Below are 26,874 nucleotides of genomic sequence, written 5' to 3' on the forward strand. Positions count from 1 at the left end.
AGAAAACTCAATGTCTACCTTTTTGATTCATTTAAACTCTACCTTAGTTCTTTCTTTAGGTTTAGGGAGTGACTCTTTTTTGTTGTTTTTTGTCCACAATGATTTAACTGCTTCATAAATTTGCTGGCTTGTAGTATATGCCTTTTTCCCAGTTACCTAATTAAAACAAGAAGTGAGTCAAATAAGTTATATTTTTAAAAGGTAAAATAACAAGAATTAAAAAAAAATTATGTCAGGTATTTTATGTGAAGACTCAGGACAGAATCAATGTCACAGATTTAAATCTCTAGATCATATAACACAAAGCCTCATTTTCTAAATCTTACATGAAAAATTATTCGCTTCATGTAAAAATCTAAAAAATGTATAGTTACTACATCACCAAGAGTGAATCCTAATGTAAACTGTGGACTTTGGGTGATATGTGTCAATGTAGGCTTATCAACTGCAAAAAATGTACCACTCTAGTGGGGTATGCCGATAATGGAAGATACTAAGCACGTGTGGGAACAGGGTGTGTATAGGAAATCTCTTACCTCCCTCTTAATTTTGTTATGAACCTAAAACTGCTCTTAGAAAAATACTTAAAAATGTATAGTTTGCATTCACACTGTAACATGTGAATTTAAAACTATGTCTTAACAGAAGCAGGAAAGATAGTTTTGAGATAATAAACAGTTGACTGAGAAAATAAGATTTTAAGATGCTATGAAATTAATGTTTTTGTTCAAATGTTTATGGTGCTTTCTCCTGTCATAAATAAAAAGCACTAATGTATTTCTCCAGAGAATAATACTCTTCTGATAGAAACACAAAGTTAAAAATGAACTACAAACACACTGAAGAAGAGGCTGCTGTTACTTTCCTTCATATCCTTTTCCCTTTAAAAATCTTCTGATTCCTTCTATTGTTTCCCCATCCTTTTGTTCCTTATGGTTAAAGTAATTTCAATAGCTATTGATTTTTAAAGATTTAAAGAGGTTTTGGGAGATTTCCAGGATTACACTTTATATAAACATAAACTTATAAAACTTTTTAGAACTGTGACTTTCTTGCTTAGATTTTTTTTGCTAAGTATTACCTACACTTAAGAAAAGTAAATCAGTCAACTAATATAAAGAAAATCCTCTTCCTCCCCCCAATGTAACATTTGTTCACAGTTGTGTGCATATTCTTCCTGAGTTTTTCCTCTTATATGTGCATTAGGTACACACACAATTTTAGGACAAATGGAATGTTGAGACGTATAGATAGATCTACCAAAAAAGATGAGGGAGATTTATATGCACTGACATGGGTTTCCATGATGAATCACTGTAGTGAAGAGATGAGAGAACAGATATACACTACAATCTCAATTATGTTTTATTTATTTTTTTAATATGAAATGTATTGTTAAATTGGTTTCCATACAACACCCAGTGCTCATCCCAACAGGTGCCCTCCTCAATGTCCATCACCCACCCTCCCCTCCTGCCCACCCCCATCAACCCTCAGATTGTTCTCAGTTTTTAAAAGTCTCTTATGGTTTGGCTCCCTCCCTCTCTAACTTTTTTTTTTCTTCCCCTCCCCCATGGGTTTCTGTTAAGTTTCTCAGGATCCACCTAAGAGTGAAAACATATGGTATCTGTCTTCCTCTGTATGACTTATTTCACTTAGCAGAACACTCTCCAGTTCCATCCACGTTGCTACAAAAGGCCCTATTTCATTCTTTCTTATTGCCATGTAGTATTCCATTGTGTATATACACCACAATTTCTTTATCCATTCATCAGTTGATGGACATTTAGGCTCTTTCCATAATTTGGCTATTGTTGAAAGTACTGCTATAAACATTGGGGTACAAGTGCCTCTATGCATCAGCACTCCTGTATCCCTTAGGTAAATTCCTAGCAGTGCTATTGCTGGGTCATAGCATAGATCTATTTTTAATTTTTCGAGGAACCTCCGCACTGTTTTCCAGAGTATAGCTTGATCACATAACAAACTACAAAGGGCACTATATCTTTGTCATTCCTAAAATACTGAGTAGACAGTTTCACCTACATCAATAATTAAAGAAATGTAGTAACAAGAATACAAGTACAGAAAGTCCTTCTGGCAACACTACATACTACTTCAAGTGTAAGGGGGAAATGTTAAATGTTGCTAATTGAAAGAAACAAAAGAAGAAAAAACTGCACAACCCAAAGCTCTCCTTCTGAATCTAAATATGTATTAAAAGTAAAATACTGACACAAACTGTTCAAATCATTGAGAGAATGTTTGGATTTGTAGGTAAGCTGAAAAGAAAATGACAAAACATCTATAATATGGACTCAGGGCAAGTGTTACTTAGTTCCAGGTGGTATCAAAATTGAGTTTGTGTATATAAATTTGTCTTTTTTTTTTTTTTTACCTCAGAAGCCTCTGTTATCTATCAATTCACTGTTCCTTGCATCATGTTAATCTGATGAACTGACAGCAGCCAGCAGGTATAATTTTCTAATTAAAAATTGAATTTCACAGAACCCAACAACAGAGCAGTATTTCTCCCCATAAATTATAATTCAGAATTCACTGTATCTGGACTTAATCCCAAAGTGGCATTTATATTGTTGAATTATATTTAAACAAATTCATCCTATTTATTTGTGAGACTAAATAATTAGGAATAGCATTTACCATGCTCAAATGTGAATGTGATTTTGCCAAGATAAGAGTTGATACCAACCATATTTCTCTGAAAATTGAATGTTGCAGATACTTATGACATTTAAATACTGTCACATTAAGAGTTTAAACAAATACTGAAATGTAGGTATCACTTAAGAAGAAATATCATATGACTTCACTCATATGAGGATTTTTAAGATATAAAACAGATGATCATAAGGGGAAGGGAAGCAAAAATAATATAAAAACAGGGAGGGGGACAAAACATAAAAGACTCTTAAATATAGAGAACAAACAGAGGGTTGCTGGAGGGGTTGTGGGAGCGGGGATTGTCTAAATGGGTAAGGAGCGTTAAGGAATCTACTCCTGAAATCAATGCTGCACTATATGCTAACTACCTTGGATATAAATTAAACAATAAAAAAATAAAAAAATAAAACAACAAGCCAAAAAAAAAAAGGAAAAAAAGAAAAAGAACTTACCTTTGCAATTATTATTGACTGAACTGGGTAGCAAACAGTTGCTCCTAAAGTAGCCAGTCCCAGGGGATAAGCAATTTTCTTAAACCTGGAACCTATGAATTTCAAATAAACTGTTACACTCCAAACAGATGCTAGCAGAGACTTGATACTTTTATAACTTTAATATTCTCTTTGTTCCCCTTTAAGTCATTATCCTATGTTAATTTACTCTTTAGATAATTATATCAATTAAATGGTAGCTAAAATATCCTTAAGGATCACAAATCAAATAAAACCTCTTAGTTGTCATGTCCAATTTTAGAAAATTGTTCTCAATTTAAAATTGTCAATTAACTACACATAGGGGGTTAATGATTTTCTTTTTTTTAAAAACTAGGTATTTTTTTCATATCCCAAGAAACCCAAAAGTTGTAAACACATTTGTTTCAAGTATCTCATAAGGCATGATAATATGGAGAACTGATCAACTACCATGCTTGTGACACCATGTTAAAGTGAAATGGGCTCTCTTTACATACCCTGTTTTGATTAAGTCCTTAAGAAGACAAAAGATGCAACTAACTAATCAGCTAAGGACTTTGAACTCATTTCAAAAAAGTTCCTAATCTAAGCATCCAGGAGACATTTTCAAACTTTTTTTTAACAGCAAAATCCTTTAAAATATCTTCAAAATACAATCTCACTACGAACTTCATATATAAAACTTACAAAGTTGAAGTTACTCTGGTTAGCCTGGGGGAGGAAGCTTAGTATTAAGCCCTACCTGCATGCTCTTCCCTTATCTCCCTAACACCTGTAAACACTTTCAAGGAACCCTAAGTTCTGTAGAATAGTTTGAAACCCACCACTCTAAACCATAGCTTAGTTCCAACAGACCATTGGTTCAAAACAATATGTATCTTAAATGCTTGAATGGGTACCTTGGACTCTTTAAATATGATTTGGGCAATTAGATGGTGGGATTTCTAATTGGGTAAGTACTTTTATTCTCTGAAACAGCTCTTACAACCCTTACTTTAAAAATGAAACAGCCTATTTGGCATATCAGTAAAGACTAAAGAAAAAAATAACTGGCAGGGTTTGCAAATAAAAACGAGCTATTTTTGCATCTGGCTTACCTAATAGTAAGAAAGCTTTCTACAGTCATGTCTATAAGACTGAGCTAAGGAAGGGCTGCTGGGTGGCTCAGTCAGTTAAGGGTCCAACTCTTGATTTTAGCTCAGGTCACGATCTCACAGTTTGTGAGACTGAGCCCTACATCGGGCTCTGTGCTGACAGCACGGAGCCTTCTTGGGATTCTCTCTCTCCCTCTCTGACTCTGCCCCTCCCCTGCTCACTCTCTCTCTCAAAATAAATAAATAAGCTTAAAAAAATAAGACTGAGCTTGGGAAAGGTGGGTAAGTAGGCTACTTCAACCTCTAATTTAGCTTTCTTTTGGTTTTAAACTGTTTTGTCTGGTAATGTGAAAGAGGGTCTAGATCTGTTAAAACATATCTTAAGTTGGAAGAAAATCTGTCTTAACTTGCTCCTTTACTCTTGTCCTGCTCACTATTATTCTTGTATCTATAGTTTGGTTTTTGATTTTACTGACCTAACATCTCTTAATGCAGGTTTCCTTGACTTAGCCAAATCCCCCTAATTATGCTGCTCCTAACCTTGGAAAGTGACGTTTTTTCCTTGATGTATCATTTTAAACATTAAAAAAACTTCTCTTTACTTGATAAGAAAGGCCAGTCTACCAGAAAATAAATTTCATTTGAATTAAATAGCCTTACTCCCATAAGTAGGAAAGGCTCTAGACACAGCCACTAAACAAGTTATGTACTATGAAATCACTGAGTGATTTTCCTTCTCTAGACTTCTATCTGTAGCTAATGGGATTAGACTAATCAACAGCTTTCATACATTTTTTGACCACGTCTCAAATTAAAGAATAAATTTTACATTATGAGCTATGACCTATCTTTTTTTTTTCTTAAAGTAGGCTCCAGGCCCAGCATTGAGCCCAACATGGGGCTTGAACTCATAACCCTGAGGTCAAGACCTGAGTTGAGAACAAGAGTTGGGACACTTAACTGACTGAGCCACCCAGACTCCCTGACCTATGACCTATCTTACACACACACACACACACACACACACACTCCATGGAAACAAAAATTTCACATTATTTACCATACTAAGTACAGAACACTGATATTTGCTGTTCTCCCCTAATTTTTTAATAAAATGTCTCGAGATTCACTATGTTTATTTCACTAATAATAGGTTGAGATCTGCAATTTGAAAAACATTGGGTTAGATTATTCTAGTTCTGACATTTAGCAACAATGTGAATGACCTAAGGAACATATTCTTTTGCAAGTGGATTATGAGTTTCATACTGAGAATCGAGTAGTATGTTTTTCTTTGAGTTTTACTGCTATATAGAGTGATCTGAGTTTTCAATTTTTTTTCCTAATAAATAATTTATAATATGTATCCAAGCAAAAGCTGCTCAACAGTGTTAGAATTAAAAATGAGGTAACAGGAACCATTAATATTAGCTATAAGGGAGAGTGTTAGGTCTACTGGGATATGATATATGGGCTAAAGTTAGAATGCTGGAATGTTCTTTCAATTCACAAACGTTTTGTATCTGATTAGGTATACTTGAGACTACCTTTTTTTTTTTTTTGAGAGAGAGACAGCACAAATGGTAGAAGGAAAGAGAGAGAGCATCTCAAGCAGGCTCCATGTCCATTGCAGAGCCCAAAACGGGGCTCAATCTCACAACCTTGAGATCATAACCTGAGCCAAAATGAAAAGTCAGACACTGAACTGACTGAGCCACCCAGGCACCATGAGTTGAGACTACTTTAGGGACCAAAGTTGGGCAAACCAACCATAAGGTGTCTGATATTAGATTTCAGACTGGTTCAGAGCTGTGACTTCAAACCACATGTAATTTAGTATGGGGACAATCACTGGCAAATGAGTTGTGGAGGTATGTAAATGGAAGGTGAACAAAATGGCTATTGACCAGAGAACCATAAAAGCTTAGTCGGGGCTTGCGTGAGGAGGAAAAGCAGTAATGCCTACTTAGAGGAATTTCCATACCCAAAGGTTGAAGATGGGAAAATATGAAATTCACCATATGCTTATGAAAGGTAGTTATTTAATAATGTGCAGAAAAGAGTTAACATAGTATCTTGAGACTGCCATTGTTAGAAAGGTCTGCTTGCAAAGCTGGCCCTTGGCTGGCCTCTGGGGACTTGAAAATATTCTCTGAATGATAAGAATGATGCACTGTGCCTAAACTGCTTGTTGAAATAATATGGTTTATGCTGAAAAACTACTTTCCTTCTGGGAGTCTGGAATTCTGGACATGCTAGAGAGATAGTGCTTATGTGATCACCCACTAGTAATAACCTTGACTGCTCATTCTCTATTGAGCTTCCTTGACTGACAACATCTAACACATATTGTCACAATTCATTAGTTGAAGAATTAAGTACATCTTATATGACTCCACAGGGAGAAGATTCCTGGAAGGCTGTTCTTGGTTTCTTACAAGCTTTGCCCCATGTGTCTTTTCCCTCTGCTTACTTTACTTTATAACTTCTCACTGTAATAAAGCCTATTATTACAGACTGAGTCCTCTAAGTCTTCCTACTTATTCATCAAACCCATGGGTGGTCTTGGGGACCCTCGATAAAAGTGGTAGAGTGAGAAGGAATGGCAAGGTTGACAGAGATACATGGTAAAAAGAGGGACAAAAGATATTAAGCATATCAAGCCTCATGTGCTGAATGAGAGTGATGAGTTGTCTAGTTTCACAAACTCCATTCTGAGGTGGCTGATGTCAGTTCTAGCAACCTTGGTCAGGATGAGAAGATAAGAGAAAAAAATATTTTTCTGGTACCAGTATCTCTGTCTCCAAAACTTAATATAGTCCCCAGAATATGGATAGTTATGACAAAGCAGAGAAAACAAGTTTGAGTGGTTTGTATACATTTTTACATTAACATAAAATTCCCAAGGTCTTTTTTTGTTTAATAGCCAGAGACTCTAAAATTTTTTGTAAAAAGGGAGTAGAGGATGATGGTGTCAGAGTAAGAGGACTCTAGGCTCACCTCATCCCAGAAACACAACTAGAGAACTATCAAATCATCCTAGATAAACCAGAAATAGATATGAAGACTGGCAGAACAACCTCTACAATTAAAAGGAGAGAAGAGGCCAAATCAAAGAAGGTAGGAAGTGCAGAGATGTGGTTTAGGGGAGCAACGGATCCTAGCTGCTGCAGAAAAGAGGGAGCCATGGTACAGAGAAGGGCGAGACAGAGGGAAACACACAGGGAAATGGAAAAAGAGACTTCCCCAAAGCCATTGGCTTGGAGATTGAGAAGTGCTAATTTTTTGAGTTTCTGCAACCTGTAGGACTTAAAACATGTAGTTTTAGAAGTCAGTGGACTTGGCTGTGATACAGCAAGGCAGGCACTGCCCTGCTCCTGGAGAGAAGGGGCACAAATAACCTAGGGGCAGAGTGTGGAAACAGTGATAGGAAGTGCACCTGGGGCACACAGTGGGGAGCTTGTTTGCTCTTAATGGAGTGCATCCTTGAGAGGCAACATTCACAAAGATACCACTCTGGGAACAAAAAAGCTGTCTGGCACCATTTCCCTCTCCTGCCCCTCAGCACAAACACAGAACTACTGACAGGAAGTAGTGAAGTGCCAACACTGCCTGCCTAATTTATATACACCAAGCCCTAACCTCTGCGTTCTGGTAAGGCTGTCCTTCTCAGTCACACTTGCCTCATTCCCACCATGGTGGGACCCTCACCCAGAAGACCAGCATAAAACCCTACCAACACTATATCTACCAACAAGAGAGTTCTACAGGGCTTCAGTTCTGGCGTAGGTGGTGCTAGGTCTCATTTCACAAGCAGACCAGAGCACATTTAATTTAAACTTACCATATTCAGGCCAGGGATGGAAACTGCCCATAGCAAAGAGAGCCTTTGTAGATGACTGGCCTGAAGGATACAGCAGCCAAAACACAACAGCAGAGTGCATGTAGCACATACCAGAGACACCCCCTGAAGGGCCAGGTCCTGGGTACTACAGCACCTCTTCTTCATAAGGCCACTTCTCAGGAGCAGGAGATATGACTGGCTTTTCTAACACAGAGATAAAGGTAGAGACTTAGACAAAATGCAAAGATGGAGTAATTGATCCCAAATGCAAGAACGAGATAGGGCAAGGGCCAGAGATCTAAGAGAAACAGATATGAGCAACATGTCTGATGGAGAATTTAAAGCAATGATCATAAGGAGATTCATGAGCTTGAGATAAGAATAGAACACATAGGTAAGAGCCTTATCACAGAGATAAGAGAGTTAAAAAGGAACCAACTGGAGACAAACAGTGCAATAAAAGAGATAAGAAACAGGCTTGATGCAATGAACAAGAGGCTGGAAGAAGTAGAGGAACGAATTACTGACCTGGAAGACGAAATAATGGAAATTAATGAAGTTAAAGAAAAGAGAGAAAGAATAATTATGGAACACGAAAATACACTTAAGGAACTTAGTGACTCCATCAGATGTAATAACATTTGTATTATATGAATACCAAAAAATGACAAGAGAGAAAAGGGGACAGAAAATTTCTTTGAAGAAATAATAGCTTAAAACTTACGCAATCTGGGAAAGGAAGCATACATCCAGATCCAGGAACAGAGAACTCCCACCAAAATTGACAAAAGCAGGCCAATACCAAGACTTATTGTAATTAAATTTGTGAAATATGGTGATAAAGAAAAGAATCTTAAAAGCAGCAAGGCAAAAGAAGTCCTTAACTTATCAGGAAAAACTCACAAGGCTAGCTGGAGATTTCTCAAAGAAACCTTGCAAGCCAAAAGGGAATAACACAACATATTCAAAGTACTGAATGGGAAAAATCTGTATCCAAACATACGCTATCCAGCAAGGTTATCACTCAGAATAGAAGGAGAGATAAAAAGTCTCCCACACAAACAAAAACTAAAGGAGTTAATGACCACTAAACCAGCCCTGCAAGAAATAGTAAAGGGGACTCTTTGAAATAGTAAAGGAGGCCAAAAGTGACAAAGGCAAGAAAGGATAAGAGAAAATCTCCAGAAACAAGGGCAAAACAAGTAATAAAATGGCAATAAATACATATCTATCAATAATTACTTTGAATGTAAATGGAATAAACACTCCAATCAAAAGACAGGGTATTAGAATGGATTAGAAAAAAAGACCCATCTATATGCTGCCTACAACAGTCTCACCTTAGACCCAAAGACACGTGCAGATTGAAAATGAGTAGATGGAGAAAACTTTGCCATGCAAAAGGATGCCAAAAGAAAGCCAGAGTAGCAACATTTATATTGGACAAGACTTTAAAACAAAGACTGTAAAAAGAGACAAGGAAAGATACTATATGATAATAAATGCACAATCCAACAAGGAGATATAATAATTGCAAATTATGCATTCAACATGGAAGCAACCAAATACACAAAGTAGTAACATAAAAGAATTGACTATAACATGATAATATTAGGTAGGGGCTTTGATACCCCAATTACATCAATGGACAGATCATCTAAACAGAAAAACAATAAGGAAACAATGACTGTGAATGACAGAGATGGACTTGACAGATATATTCAGAATATTCCATCCTAAAGCAACAGAATACACTGTTTTCAAGTGCACATGGGACACTGTCCAGAATAGATCACATGCTAGGTTACTAAACAGGCCTCAAGAATATCAAAAAGACTGATACCATTCCATGCACCTCTTCTGACCACAACACTAAGAAATTAGAAATCAACTACAAGAAAAAATTTGGAACAACCACAAATACCTGGAAGCTGAACATGCTGCTAAACAATGAATGAGTCAACCAAGAAATCAGAGAAGAAATTAAAAAATAAATGAAAACATAACGGTCCCAAACCTTCGGGACACAGCAAAAGCAGTCCTAACAGAAAATATATAGCAACACAGGCCTACCTCAAGAAGTAAGAAAAATCTCAAATATGCAACCTAACCTTACACCTAAAGGAGCTAGAAAAAGAACAAGAAGCAAAGCCTAAAGCTAGGATAAGGAAGGAAATTATAAAGACTAGAGCAGAAATAAATGATATAGAAACTAAATTAAAAAACAAACAATAAAACAGATCAATGAAACCAGGAGCTGGTTCTTTGAAATAACTAACAAAATTTATAAAACTCTAGCTAAACTTATCTAAAAAGATCCAAATAAATAACATTACAAATGAGAGGAGATATCACAACACCACAGAAATACAAAAAATCTTGAGAAAATTATGAAAAACTCTATGCCAACAAATTTGGCAACTGGGAAGAAATGGATGAATTCCTAGAACTAACAAAATTGAAAAAGAAAGGTGGAGAAAACTTGAACAGACCAAAAACCACTAAAGAAATTGAATCAATAATCAAAGATCTCTGAAAAAACACAAGTCCAGGGTCATATGGCTTCACAGGCAATTCTGCCAAACATTTAAAGAACAGTTAATAACTATACTTCACAAACTATTCCAAAAAATAGCAAAGGAAAGAAAACTTCCAAATTCATTTTATCAGGACAGTTTCACCCCAATACCAATACCAGATAAAGACCTCCTAAAAAAGAGAACTATAGGCCAAAATTCCTGATAAACATGGATGCAAAAATTCTCAATAAAAAACCAGCAAACCAAATCCAAAAATATATTAAATAAATCATTCACTATGATCAAGTGATATTTATTCCTTGGCTACAGGGTGAATCAATATTCACAAATCAATGTGATATACCAAATTAATAAAAGAAAGGATAAGAACCATATGATCCTTTCAATAGATGCAGAGAAAAACATTTGACAAAGTACAACAACCATTCATAATAAAAACCTTAAACAAAGTAGGGTTAGAGGAAACATACCTCAACATAATAAAGGCCATATACTAAAAACCCATGACTAATACATGCTAAATGAGAAAAACTGACAACTTATCCTTGACAGTCAGGAAAGAGATGGGGATGTCCACTCTCACCACTGTTATTGAACATTTTACTGGAAGTCCTAGCCACAACAATGAGATGACAAAAATAAAAAAAGCCATCTGAATCGGCAATGAAGAAGTGAAACTTTCACTATTTACAGATAACATGATACTATATATAGAAAACATGAAAGACTCCACCAAAAAACTGGAGTAATAACTTCAGTAAAATGGCAGACACAAAATCAATGTATAGAAATGCATTTCTATACACCAATGATGATGAAGCAGAAAGAGAAATTAAGGAATCAGTCCTATTTACAATTGCACCAAAAACAAGATACCTAGGAATAAATCTAACCAAGAGGTGAAAGAACTATACTCTGAAAACTATAAAACACTGATGAAAGAAATTAAAGATGACAGAGGAAAGGGAAAGATATCCCATGCTCATGGACTCAAAGAACAAATATTGTTAAATTGTCTATACTATCCAAAGCAATCCTAACTATCCTAGTTAAATTGTCTATACTATCCAAAGCAATCTTTCGGTGGTTATCAGTCGGTTAAGCGTCTGACTCTCGGTGTCAACTCAGGTCATGATCTCATGGTTCATAAGTTTGAGCCCCACGTTGGGCTCTGCACTGACTGTCTGGAGCCTGCTTGGGATTGTCTCTCTCCCTCTCTCTCTCTCTGCCTTTCTTCTGCTCATGCTGTCTCTCTCTCTCAAAAAAAATAAACAAGACAAAATACCAACAGCATTTTTCACAGAGCTAAAACAAAAAACCCAAAAATTTGCATGGAACTACAAGAGACTTTGAATAGCCAAAGCAATCTTGGAAAAAAAAAAAAAAAGCGAACCTGAAGACTCACAATTCCAAACATCAAGTTATATTACAAAGCTGTAGTGATCAACACAGTGTGGCACTGGCACAAAAACAGGGACATAGATCAATGGAACAGAACAGAAAACCTAGAAATGAACCTACAACTATATAATCAATTAATATTTGACATAAAAGGAAAGAATACCTACAAGAAAAAAGACTGTCTCTTCAACAAATGGTGTTGGGAAAACTGGACAGCCAAATGCAAAAGAAATTAGACCACTTTCTTACACCATATACAAAAATAACCTCTAAGTGGATGAAAGACCTAAATGTGAGATAGGAAACCACGAAAATCACAGAAGACAGACAACACAGGCTGTAACTTCTTTGACACTGACCATAGCTACTTCTTTTTCAATATGTCTCCTGAGGCAAGGGAAACAAAGGCAAAAATAAACTATTGGGACTTCATCAAAATAAAAAGCTTCTGCACATCAAAAGAAACAATCAACAAAACTAAAAAGCAACCTATGGAATGGGAGAAAATATCTGCAAATGACCTATCTGATAAAAGGTTGGTATCCAAACTATATAAAGAACTTCTAAAACTCAACACTCAAAAAACAATCTGATTAAAAAGTGAGCAAAAGACATGAATAGACATTTTTCCAATGAAGACATACAGATGGCCAGGAGACACTTGAATAGATTCTCAACATCACTCATCATCAGGGAAATACAAATCAAAACTATAATACCTGTCAGAATTGCTAAAATTAACAGATAAGAAACAAGATGTGTTGGTGAGGATGTGCAGAAAGAGGAACCATCCTGCAATGTTGGTAGTAATGGAAATTGGTGCAGCTTTTTGGAAAATAGTTTGGAATTTCCCAAATAGTTAAAAATAGAACTATGCAAAGTCCAGCATTTCCACTTTTAGGAATTTACCCAAGGAATACAAAAATACTAATTCATAGGTTTACATGCATCCCAATGTTATAACAGTATTATCTACAATAGCCAAAATATGGAAACAGCCCAAGTGTCCATCAATTGATGAATGGATAAAGAAGATATGGTATATATTTACAATGGAGTATTACTCAGCCATAAAAAAGCATGAAATCTTGCCATTTGAAAGGACATGGATGGAACTAGAGAGTATTATGCTAACTGAAGTAATCACAGAAAGACAAATACCATATGATTTCACTCATATGTGGAACTTAAGGATCAAAACAAATGAGCCAAGGGAAAAAAAGAGAGAGAGAGAGGCAAACCAAGAAACAGACTCTTAACTATTATAGAGAACAAACGGATGGTTACCAGAGGGAAGGTGAGTAGAGGGATGGGTTAAACAGAATAGGGTTTAAGGAGTATACTTGTGATGAACACTGGGTGTTGTATGGAAGAGTTGAATCACTATATTGTACACCTGAAACTAATTATTACACTGTATGGTAACTTATTCAAATTTAAAAAATATTTAAAAAGATGAGAAACAAAGTATAATCATAATTAATTGTATTTGTAATTATAATTACAATTTTAATAGGAATAGCTATATTTTTTAAATTGTATTTGATATGATCATACAGAAAAGTCAACACTTTTCGTCTACAGTTCTATCAATTTTAATACATGTATAGTCACATAACCACCAGTATAATCAGGATATGGAACAGTTATTTTCACTCTTAAGAAAATCCCATGCTATCACATTATAGTCACACCTTTCCACTCCTAACTCCTAGGAGCCACTGACCCCCTTTTTTTTTTTTTGTTACTATAGTTTTGTCTTTTTGAGAAAGTCATATAAATGGAATTATACAATGTTAACTTTTTTAGACTGGCTTCTTATTGTCAGATTCATCAAGACTGTTGCATGTGTCAATGGTTTACTCCTTTTACTGGTGAATATAATTTCTTTGTTTAGATATGCTAAAATACAGTTTACTCCTGAAAGATATTGAGGTTGTTTCCAGTTTTTGGTTACTGGAGTTTGGTTATAGAGTTACTATAAACATTTATGTACAGATTTTTCATTTTTCCAGGGTAAATACCCAGCAGTAGGATTACTTGGTCTCATGGTAAGTACATGTTTAACTTTACAAGAGAAACTTTCAAACTGTTTTCCAGGTTTTTTTTTTTTTTTCAATATGGAATGCTTCACCAATTTGCATGTCATCCTTGAGCAGGGGCCATGCTCGTCTTCTCTGTCTTCTCTGTATCGTTCCAATTTTAGCATATGTGTTGCTAAAGCAAGCACTGGAATAGCTATATTTTTAAAAACACAGTCTTTATAAAAGTAAACATGCTGTAAAATACACTTAAAATTTTTTCACAGTATCCTATCCTAACAATATTCAATAAAACATAAGAGGTTTTCCCATGACAGTGAAATTCACAATATATTGGTATTAAAAGAGAAAATGTATCTTTTTAAACCCTACCTTTTCTTGCTGAAAACAAGCCTGCTAATCCTGAAACTGTAATCACTCCAATTTTTGGAAGAAAATCTCTAGGTGGATTCTTCAGATAGACATAAGCATCTTTAAAGAAAGACATAAGCATCTTTTAAGAAATAAGTTAAAAATTAATATAAATGACTTATTATAACTAGGCACTGTATATATGATGCAGAAAAGCTAAAGAAATTTGTTATCATAGTAGCAGATGGTTTAAACACTTCAGAAAAGCTACACAAAAGAATGATTTGAATAGCAATTTAAAAAGGTATTTAAAATAGTCCTTGTTACAAAATAAAATCTTCTTTCCACAGCTGATTTGATAATTGTTTTCTTAATACAGGCAATTATTACTCTTTAATTAAATATGATGCACGAGTATACACTTTAATGTGAATTACTGTAAACTAAATGCCTGATTGTGTATGTACTATATCCCTATCATTTATTCAAAATGCTTCTGGCATTATGTGTTCAAACTGTGGCAGGATCCAGTAAGAATGGAAATACTTTATTAGAGAACTTTGAATAACTAACTAGGGATACATGTAACTTCTAGACCCTGCATGCCACTACTCCCCAATACCCAGAGGGGCCACTGCTCTTGGTTAAAACCAATGATCAGGATTAGAAGCGACCCTAGACCAAAAGTAGATGAAGAGTGGACACAAGTCTAGATTTCCTGGCTTTTTATATACATAAATTATTTGTTTCCATATAACTCAAGAAAATACATTCTTCTATCACAATTATTTAATGCCAATCACTTATTTAATCGTATTCTTCAAGACAAATGAGGAATATAGTTTGGAATTCCAACATACCTTAAGTAATGATAACACATACTTAAGTAATGATAACACATTAGTTAAGTAATGATAACACATTAAATGGAAACATTTAAAAATGATCTTTCTGTCTCCCATACACATTTATGTTGACAACTGGCTGAGGCCAATAATATTAGGAAGATATGTCTACTGCCAAATACCATTATCAAACTAAAGAGTCAAATACAAGTGCTATCCAACATTAGCTCAAACATTCTAGAGTGACTAGTGGGTATAGTGTTTCCTAGGAATAGATAGCAAAATTCTACATATTTTAACAGCAAATAGCACTTATTTAAACTAACTGATAACAATGGAGACATACTGCTAATTTGTGCTTTGAGTATATAATATGGGCTTTGCAGCTAAAACAGACCTCAGTTTGAGTCTAGGTGCTGACATTTACTAGCTATGTGACCTTGGTAACCAACTTAACCTTTCTAAACCTCAGTTTCCTTATCTGTAAAAAGGGAATAATTATAATACCAACACTCATAGAATTATTATAAAAATTAAATTAGATAAATTATGTACAATGTTTATCATAGTGTCTTTGCATATAATAATTGCTTAATAAGTGATCGGTACTATTACTTTGTTACTGTTATCATAAAGTGCTATACAGAGTATTTTCTCAGTTCGTAAAACATGATAATGAATAACATAACATGTTTATTTTTCTCACATTTAAATCTATCAACTTAAAAAGACAACAGAACATTTCTAATTATGGATGGTTCACTCACCTACCTTTTCCGAATTGTACTGTATCCATTATCCCATTTTTCACAAAGACATAAACACCCTAGGCAAAAAGAAAAAAAAAAAAGGAGAGCTGAATTTTTTAAGATGTTGACAATTAAACAGTCCACATCTCATGAGACCATATATTTAAGTGTTGAGTTACCACTACACCCAAATCTAACTTTCCCATTTATTCACTATGAGAATACTTGTTTTACTTAGCTTCTTTTCATTTCTTGCTTTTCATTCTATTTAACACGAATAATACTTATTTACTATTTTCCTCATATAAACAGGTGAAGTAATGCCTACAGTCAGAGCATCTCACAGATAATTTATTGCAGAAACACAAAGGTTTATCATCTTATTTTATAAAGGCTTAGAAAAAAATGAATGAAATTTAAATAAAGCAGGGATAGAGGTATATTTCAACTTAGCAATATCTGACTAATAAAGATATGGCAGCAACAACACAATGTTTGTGAAGAAAGTAATAACAACAAGCCTAAATAAAGTGCTTCGTCTTCTCCTTTTTTTAGTGTGCATTAGAATGGGAAAAAAACCTAGACATTTATCTCAAGATAGAAATCATCCTACATATACTAGTGTTTGTTTTTATAGAGGAATATAAATTCTCTACAAATCAAGATTATATAAATCCACTGAAGGGATTAAAGTCTTCATTTTTTCCTTTTACCTGTTTCTAACTATTTTAATGCATAAATATAGTTACATTCATTTACTGAGCAATAGGTACTACCTCAGTTACATCAGAAGGAAAATGAAAGCACAGAATGATTTACCTATAGTAATTATCCACAGTCATGCTTTACTCTATTGAAGAAACCAGAAACGCAACTGAAATATATGGTCTCCATCTCTAAACTAGCTGCTATGAAACCATGGAATAAAAACAACAAAAAATATTTTCAAAGCAAAGAACACAGAAATAATTACATTAGACAAGAAAGAAATAAGTCATTGTTATTGTGTTATCTTGGTATTAGTAACTTTGTCTTAGAGATTTTCATGTAGAGGTTCATCCTGTTCATCATGGTTTCAAGCTGTACAAACCAACACAGATCATAAATGCCACTGAATTACTTCTCTTTAAAGACTGTCTCTTGGGGCGCCTGGGTGGCTCAGTCTGTTAAACGTCCAACTCTTGATTTTAGCTCACGTACTGATCTCATAGTTGTGAGATTGAGACCCATTTCAGGCTCCACACTGAGCATGGTACCTGCTTGGGATTCTCTCTCCCTCTCTCTCTGCCCCTCCCCAACTTGTGTTCTTTCTCTCTCTCAAAATAAGTAAATAAGCTTAAAAAAAAAAAGGACTGTCTCTTGAGAACACTACATCTCCAAAGTTATAATACCTATTGACCAGATGACTGCAAACATGGGTGCTTCAGTCAACATTCCTAGCTGAGTCCAGCCTTCTAGCCATCTGTGACAAAGCGCTACAGATGTGAATGAAGCAGTCTTAGATCCTCTACATTAGCCCATTCACCTGATGAATAACACTGAAGAATTTCTGACAATACCAAATGCAACATAAGAATCACGTGTCTGAACAAATCAGAAACCTCCAACATTAAACCACTATTATAACTTAACTTACCTTACACCAGCCAATATAATGACCAGTTGTTTTGCGGATGGATGCAAAGCCCATTTGTAAATGACCAGGCTGCTCTTCAACATATTTAGACTGCAGAGGTGGTGTGGTATATATGGGGAGCTAGAGACAAAAAAAAAAGTTCATGTTAAAAATATAAAATAGATGGACATCCTTTTCCAAGAGTAAGGCAGAAGAGAAATCCTCATGAACCTTCCTCCTAAAAGCAACTAAAAATGCTGACAAAATATTCTTAAAAACCATCTTAAATGGGAGGAATGATCCTGTAAGCTGTTTATAAAGACTGTTCAGAAACCCAGAATTAAAAAAAAAAAAAAAAACTGAAATGCAGAGATAAACAATAGAGTCAGCTTTTACCTTGTTGTCATTTGCTGTAAAACAGATGGCTCATGGAGTATGGAATCAAGAAACAAAACCCAGAAAAAGCTTGAGGTGGGCAATCTTAGTAGGGACCCTATAAAGCTGGCATCTCAAAGTTATAATATCATCAACTTAAAAGTGAATTAAGAATAACAGTTCACTGCAAATAACTGTTAGGAAAATTGACTGTATCAAAGTCTGGGCACCAAGTACAGAGGAAAAAAAAATATTTCCTAAGAATTGGCAAACACAAATGAGAGCTCATATAACATGCAGCATTTTAAACTAACTGGGTAATCGGAGAAATCTCAAACCAAGAATACATTTAAAGTACTTCTAAGCTGGTAGCCCTCACATATGCTTGGCAGAAACAAATCTCTCCCCTCTGGAGGAAGCTACCAAGACTTGAAAGAATTACAACAGATAAAGTTCCAAGAAATATGAGCCCATAATGTTGAAGAAGAAGAAGAAGAAGAAGAAGAAGAAGAAGAAGAAGAAGAAGAAGAAGAAGAAGAAGAAGAAGAAACAACAAAGAAGGTAAATAAAGTTAGAAAACACAAGGAAGTATCTGGACAAGAGCTAGCAGAAACAACAAAGAACAGACTCAGATCCACAAAGAATGTATAAATGGAACATGTAATATCAAGCACATTTATTGTTGTTTTTAAAGAAATAAAAGAAGGAAATATGGGTTCAGAGGAAGACAGTACAAAAATTACCAAAACTAACGTAAACAGAGAACTTCTGGAACTGGAAATTAAAAAAATAAAGAACTCAACTGTCAGGCGAGGGAGATGGCAGAGTAAGGGGACCCTAAGCTCACCTGGCCCTGTGGATACAACTAAGTAACACTTACATCAGTGTAAATAACCCAGAAAACAATGCAAAGACTGGCAAAACAAATTCCATGACAAAAGGTGGAGAAGAGAACACAACAAAAAGTACAGGAAGGGCAGAGACCTGGTGGGGAGCTAAAAGAGCCCTGGGCATCCAGAGTCAGGAGGGAACCTAGGGGCAGAGAATTCTGGCAAGAAACAATCACAGTGGGGAGCCCACATATGGATGGCAGGGGGAAGAATCCCCAAAATATTTGGCTTTGAAAGCAAGAAGGGTCAAATTTTGTCAGTTCTTAAAACCAGAGGGACTTAAAACTTGGAATTTTAAAAATCAGCAGTCCTAGCTCTGGAAGACCCCAGAGGGCATTAGGAAGCTGAGTCCCACCCTTAAAGAGATAACACTATAAGCAGTCTGATGAGATCTAGAGTGGAAGCAGCAGTTTGAAACACACCTGGGGCAAACAAGCTGAATTATTTACTCATCTCAGAGCAGTCTCCCAGATAGTCTGGGATCCCAGGGAGGCCCTTCCAGGAGGAATAAAGGAGCTGGCAAGTGTCATTGCCCTCCCCTGTCCCTCAGCATAAACACAAGGCCACCTGAAGGAACCAGTGCAGCACTGACACTAAGTAACTTTCTTATACCAAGCCCCACACCCTGTGATTTGGCAGATCCATCCATTCCAGTCATACGCTTTGGGTTCCCTATCCAGAACACCAGCATTAACCTCACCAACAATGCATCTCCTGATCCACACATTTTCCAAGGCCTCAGTCCCAGGGGGCAATGACTGATCACCTACCAGAGACTATGTGCACACCTTGTTAAAACTAAGCCCCTCACATACAAAAACTGGGGAGGAGGTAGGTCACCTGGCTCAGTCGGCCAAGCATCCAACTCTTGTTTTCAGCTCAGGTCATGATCTCATGATTGTGAGATTTGAGCCCCACATCAGGCTCTATGCTGATAGCGCAGAGTTTACTTGGGATTCTCCTCTCCCTCACTCTCTCTGGCCCCCTCCCATGCTCTCTTTCTCAAAATAAATAAATAAACATTAAAGGAAAAAAACCTCACACCCCCTACCCACGTGTGCTTTTTGAACCAGCCCTGGACATCCCCAGTATCCAAACAAACTACATGCCCCCTGTGGAAGAGGACCAGTGCCACATTGTTAAAAGTGTGCACCCCACCCACTACTTTCAAGAGCATAAGACCTAGCTGAGTTTCCTAATGCACAGAAATAGACACAGAGAGTTAGACAAAATGAAGAAACAGAGAAATATGTCCCAAAGGAAAGAACAGGCTCAAACCACAGCAAGAGAACTAACTGAAATGGATATAAGTAATATGCTAGATATAGAATTTGAAATAATGATCATAAAGATATGCACTGGATTTGAGAAAAAGTAGAGGACATCAGTGAGACCCTTAACAAAGAGATAAAAATGAACCAATAATAGTTGTAGAACACGATGAATGAAATTAAAAATAAACTTAATGGAATTAATAGCAGGCTAGAGAAGGCAGGAAAATGAATTAATGACCTGGAAGACAGAGTAATGAAAAGTAATCAAACTGGGCAGGTGAGGAAAAAAATGTGCAAAATGAGAATAGACAGGAAACTCAGTCACTCCATCAAGAGTAATAACATTCACATTAATTGGATTCCAGAATAAGAGAGAGAAAAGGGGGAAGAAAAGTTTTTTTTGAAAAAATACCTGAAAACTTCCCTAATTTGTGGAAGGAAACAAGATATCCCAATCCAGACATCCCCTAACAAATTCAACCCAAGGAAGTCCACACCAAGGCACACAGTAATTAAAATGACAAAAAAAACAATTGTGATAAAAAAAGAATTTTAAAGGTTGCAAGAGAAAAAAGATACTTGTATACAAGAGAAACACCATAAGGCTATCAGCAGATAATTCAGCAGAAACTTTACAGGCCAGAAGGGAGTGGCATGATATAAGAAATGAGCAGAAAGGGAAAAATACACAGCCAAGAATACTCCATTCAGCAAGGTTATCATTCAGAGTAAGGGAGAGAGAAAGAATTTCTCAAACAAAAACTAAAGCTATCATTCAGAATAAGGGAGAGAGAAAGAATTTCTCAAACAAAAACTAAAGTATTTCATGACCACTAAACTAGTCCCACAAGAAATATTAAACAGGACTCTTTAATGTTTATTTATTTATTTTGAGAGAGGGAGAGAGAATCCCAAGTAGGCTACACATTGTCAGTGCAGAGCCTGGCATGGGGCTCAATCTGACAAACCATGAGATTATGACCTGAGCCAAAATCAAGAGTTGGAGGAGGATTAACCAGGTGAGCTGCCCAGGTGCCCCTGAAGAGGACTCTTTGAGTGGAAAGGAAATATCATAGGTAAGAGTATGAAAAGTAAAAAATACAAAAGCAGTAAAAACAAATACATTTGAAAAAAGCAGTCAAGGGATTCACAGAATAAAAGGATGTAAAATATGACACCATATATCTAAAATGTGGGGAACAGGGCATACTGGACAAGTTGCAATCAAAAGAAAAGTACTATAAGCTATATTAATATTAGACAAAATTTTTAAAAATATTAGACAAGATAGACTTTAAGACAAAATCCATTATTAGATATAAAGTGACTCTATCAAGACAAAAAGCTTAAATAACTAGAAATATTACAATCTTAAACTTGTATGCATCTTTTAACATATCCTCAAAATACCTGAAACAAGAACAGACATATTCACTATCATAGGTTTAACTTACTCTCTCAGCTATTGGTTGATCAAAAGAAGACTTAAAAAATAAATAAATAAGATTTCTGCAACATCGTGGCATTCTGAAAAAGATCTGAAAACTAGATGAACTACTTCTCCACAAAAAGCATAAAAAGACCACACTGAGACAAGTAAGCGAGACAAAGATACAGTCTCACTAAAAACACAGCTCCCCGGCAAGGCAACACACAATAGGGAGGAATCTAACAATCCAGTACTGCTTCTGGAGGAGCAAGGGATTGATGGCCCACATCAACCATCCCAATGCCTGGGATCTGCACTTCAGAGATGGCGCCACACACAGAAAAGTCTACCTTAGAAAACCAAAGGTATTAACATCCAAGGGACCCAATTCACTACAGGAAACTGAGACTACCCATTTAAAGGGCTTCTTTCACTCATACTGAGATCCAGTGAAAAAACAGCAGTTTGAAAGCACCTACACTGTATGTAAAGGAGAATTATTTGCCTACCTAAAAGCATCTGATGGAGAGGGAGGGGACAGTTGAAAATCTCCTCAAAGACAGAGGTGCTGACACTAATTTTATATTCTCCACCTACTCTGATAGCACAGGTGGGCACACTCAGACATGGCAATCTCTCACTGACTTGGTAATACAGGTAGAGTGAAAGAAAGGTTGAGGCACTATCCTGCTGCCTTGCTGAAGGCAGAGAGTATGAGCGGTTGCAGCACTACCTTGCTTCTAGCTGGGGCAAGCTAGCACAAACAATCACAGCACTCTCCCACTCCCTGGCTAAAGTCACTAAGCACAGACATTTGTGACACTCTGCCCTTCCCTGGCTAGGGCTAGCAAGTGCAAGTAGTCATGGCATTCTCCTACAGACAAGGCATTCTCTCATTGAATTCTTGAAGCCCAAAGGTATGGGTAGACAAAATATTTCCCCTGCTGCCTTTCTAAAACCAGTGAGTATGCCCAACCCCCTACACTCTCCAGCTAAAGCCAGTGGGCATACACAGTTCCCAAAGAAGATACTCCTTGAAGACTTAGGCCTGGAGGCCAAGGGGGCTGGCTTCCCTGAGTTCCATGGAAATGTAAAAATTGGAAAGATAGTCCTTAGCAGGTCTCCAACCCAGGGCACTGCAGACAAGAGAATGAAACACAACCCCAGTCTTCCTATGAAAAAGTCCTATATACTTAGCCTGGAGCTTTAGTCTAGGACAGGCTTCAGGTTTCCCATATATCTAGAGGCTAAGGAGGTATTCCCAGGAACATAAACAGGGAGATGTCATCCTTGTACACCCCTTTGACTTTGAGATGTACCAGAAAGGAGCTTATATATTCATCTGGAACCCTAAGTTTTGCAAGTATCACCCAGGGCATGCCGAGATCTCATGAACTGGAGGACAGCAGAAATTATAAATGTGGCACTACAAAAATGTAAATACATACTTTCAAAGCTGCTTCCTGATATCAGTCTGAAATTAGGTGCTAAGTAAGATTACTCCACTTGTAATGATGACAGTCTTGGTACACCCTCACAATAGGAACACATTATGAATACATCAGGTAGACTAAACAACCACAAACATTTGAGAGACAACCAGCACTAGGGCAAAGTTGAATAAGAAGTATGTATCATCAACTACATAAGACCACCACTTCAAGATAGGAGAGGCAACTGTTTTGCCTAATACATATGAACAGAAACAGAGTCAAACAAAATGGAAAAAAAAAAAAACACAGTAATATGTTCCAAATGAAACAAGATAAAACCTTAGCCGGGGTGGGGGGTGGGGAAACTTAATGATACAAAGATAAGTAATCTACCTGATAAAGAATTCAAAGTAATGGTCCTAAAGATGTTCACCAAACTCAGGAACCAAACAGAACAGACACAGTGAGAATGTCAACAAAGATGCATAAAATATAAGAAAGTACCAAACTGAAGTCACATAGTTGAAAAATAGTGAGCGAACTGAAAAATACACAACAGGGGTTCAACAGCAGACTGGATGAAGCAAAATGGATCAGTGGTCTGGAATACACAGCAATGGAATTCACCCAGACAGAGCTGGAAAAAGAAAAAAGAATTGGAAAAAAAAAAGAGATAATTTAAGGGACCTCTGGGACATCACCAAGCAAAATAATGTTGGCACTATAGGGTAACAAAAAAAGAGAGAAAAAGACAGCAAAATTATTTAATGAAATAATGGCTAAAAACTTCCCTAACCTGGGGAAAGAAATAGACATGTAGGTCCTGGAAGTGCATTAAGTTCCAAACAAGATGAAACCAAAGAAAGACACATCAAGACACATTATAACTAAAATGTCAAAAGTTAAAGACAGAATCTTCCAAGCAATAAGAGAAAAACAAATTGCTACACACAAGGGAGATCCCTAAGGCTACCAGAAGATTTCTCAGCAGGCACTGCAAGCCAAAAAGGAATGATATGACATATTCAAAGTCCTGAAAGGAAAAAACTTCTAACCAAGAATAGAGGCAAGATTATCCTTTACAACGGAAGTAAAGAGAGTTCCAAATAAGCAAAATCTAAAGGAGTTCATCACTATTAATCCAGACTTACAAAAAAATATTTAAAAAGACTATTTTAACCTGAAAAGAAATGACACTACTAGAAATAAAACATAAAACAAAATACCATTAGGAAAGGTAAATGTCTATTAAAGGAAGTGGACCAGTCACTTATAAAAATGCAATAAAGGTTAAAAGACAAAAGCAGTAAAATTAACTAAAACTATAATAATTAGTTCAGAGACATAAAATGACATCAAAAAGGTAAAATGTGGAAGAGGAATAAAAATGTAGTTTTATAATGTGTTCAAATTTAAGTTGCTATCAACTCAAAATACAGTTATATATATATGTGAAACTCACAGTAACCACACACAAAAAAAGTTATAGTAAACATATAAAAGAAGATGAGAAAGGAAACCAAACATATCACTAAAGAAAGTCATCAAATCACAAGTGAAGACAGAGGAAAAGAACAGAGAAGAACTACAAAAATGGCCAGAAAACAATTAATGTAATGTCAATAAGTATATAACTATCAATATTTACTCTAAATGTAAATGGACTAAGTTCTCCAATCAAAAGACATAAAGTGGCTAAAAGGATAAATATACAGGACACATTTATATACAACCTACAAAAGACACACTTCAGAAGTAAAGACAAACAGACTAATAGTGAAGAGATGGAAAAGTATTCCATGCAAATAGAAAAAAAAAAAAAAAAAACAAAAAAGATGGTGTAGCTACACTCATATTAGACAAAATATTACTTTAAAACAAAGACTGTAAAAAAAAAACCAAAGAAGGGTGCTACATAAAATAAAGGGGTCAATCCAGCAGAAAGATGTAACATTTATAAATATATATGCATGAGCCATAAAACACCAAAATATAGAAAGGAAACAATAAAAGCCCTAAAAGGAGAAATGGACAGCAACACAATAATAGTAGGGGATTTTAATACCACACTTATATCAATGAATATATCATTTACATAGAAAATTGACAAGAAAACATTGACCTTAAATGACACATTAGATGAGGCAGACTTAATAGATATATACAGAACATCTCATTCCATAGCTGCAGAATACACACTCTTTTCAAGTGTACATGGAATATTCTCAAGGATAGATCACATGTTAGGCCACAAAACAAGTCTCAAAAATGCAAGAATGAAATCCTGTCAAGCTTGTTTTCAAACCTCAATGGTATGAAACTAGAAATCAACTATAAGAAAACTACAAAAACTATAAACACATAGAGATGAAACAGCATGTTACTGAAAAACTACTGGGACACATTTTCTGGGTAATAGAAGAAATCATGAGATAAATAAAATAATACATAGAAACAAATGAAAATAGAAACATGACATACCAAAAGCTATGGGATGCAGCAAAAGCTGCATGCCATAAGTTTATGGCCTATCTCAAGAAACAAGAAAAATCTCAAATAAACAATATAACTTTTCACAAAGCAACTATAAAAAAAGAAGAACAAAGCCTGAAGTTAGTAGAAGGAAGGAAATAATAAAGATCAAAGTGGAAATAAATGAAGAGACAAGAAAGACAATGGTAAAGATCAAACTAGGAACCAGTTTCTTGAGAAGATAAACAAAATCAATAAACATTTAGTTAGACTCACATACACACACGTGCGCGCACACACACACACACACACACACACACACAAAAGAGGAGGGGCTTCAAAATTAAATCAGAAATAAAGGAGTAGTTGCAACCGGTACTACAGAAACATAAAGCATCAAATAAGACTACAGGGAACAGTTATATGCCAACAAACTGGAAACTATAAATAGATTATAGAAACATGCCATTTTCCAAGACTGAATCATGAAGAAATAGGAAATATGAATACACATAATTGAGTCAGTAATCAAAAAACTCCCAAAACACAAAAGTCCAGCACCAGATGGCTTCATTGATGAATACTACAAAACCTTCAAAAAGGATTTAATATGCATCCTCAGAATCTTCCAAAGAATTGAAGATGAGGAAATTCTTCCAAACTCATTGTATGAGGCCAGTATTACTCTGCTATCAAACTAGACAAGGACGCTGGAAAATAAATACAGGCCAATATCCCTGATGAACACAGATGCAAAAATCCTCAACAAAATATTAGCAAACTGAGTTTAACAGTAAACTAAAAAGATCAGACATTATGATCAAGTGATTTATTTCAGGGACACAAGGATATTCAACATCTGCAAATCAAACATGATACACCATGGTAACAAAATGAAAGATAAAAACCACATGATCATCTCAATAGGTAGAGAAACATTTGACAAAATTAAAAACCCATTTATGACAAAAACTGTAAACAATGTGGGTAAAGAGGAACATACTTCAACATATCAAAAGTCATATATGACAAACCCAGAGCTATTCAATGATGAAGAACTGAAAAGTTTTTCCCCTAAGACAATGAATAAGACAAGGATGCCCACTCTCTCCGCTTTTATTCAACATAGTATTGTACGCTTAGTCACATCAATTAGGTAGGATAAAGAAATAGAAGGCATCCAAATTGGAAAGGAAGAAGTACAACTGCCATATACACACGGCATATTATGCATGGAAAACCCTGAAGAACCCACAAAAAATAATTTGTTAGAACTAATGCATGAATTAGATAAAGTTGAAGAATACAAAATTAACATACAGGAATCTATTGCATTTCTACACACTAATAACTATCAGAAAG

At 35.7% G+C, this 26,874-nt stretch overlaps 1 protein-coding gene and 1 pseudogene across 3 annotated transcripts in view; both read right to left on the bottom strand.

Annotated features, from left to right (window-relative positions):
- Nucleotides 1-26,874, bottom strand: part of APOOL (apolipoprotein O like) — a 122,988-nt gene that overhangs the window by 42,902 nt on the left and 53,212 nt on the right. For all 3 annotated transcript variants that reach the window (XM_081793014.1, XM_081793015.1, XM_081793013.1), the window contains 5 exons: nucleotides 17,661-17,780; nucleotides 16,047-16,101; nucleotides 14,452-14,550; nucleotides 3,138-3,229; nucleotides 43-156 (listed from right to left, as the gene is read on the bottom strand). In XM_081793014.1, the coding sequence (XP_081649140.1) occupies nucleotides 43-156; nucleotides 3,138-3,229; nucleotides 14,452-14,550; nucleotides 16,047-16,101; nucleotides 17,661-17,780 (480 nt within the window). The remainder of the gene's footprint in view (nucleotides 1-42; nucleotides 157-3,137; nucleotides 3,230-14,451; nucleotides 14,551-16,046; nucleotides 16,102-17,660; nucleotides 17,781-26,874) is intronic.
- Nucleotides 14,152-14,267, bottom strand: LOC145714720 (U6 spliceosomal RNA; annotated as a pseudogene).

This window comes from Panthera onca, chromosome X, assembly GCF_046562875.1.
Source record: "Panthera onca isolate mPanOnc1 chromosome X, mPanOnc1 haplotype 2, whole genome shotgun sequence".
Classification (NCBI taxonomy): domain Eukaryota; kingdom Metazoa; phylum Chordata; class Mammalia; order Carnivora; family Felidae; genus Panthera; species Panthera onca.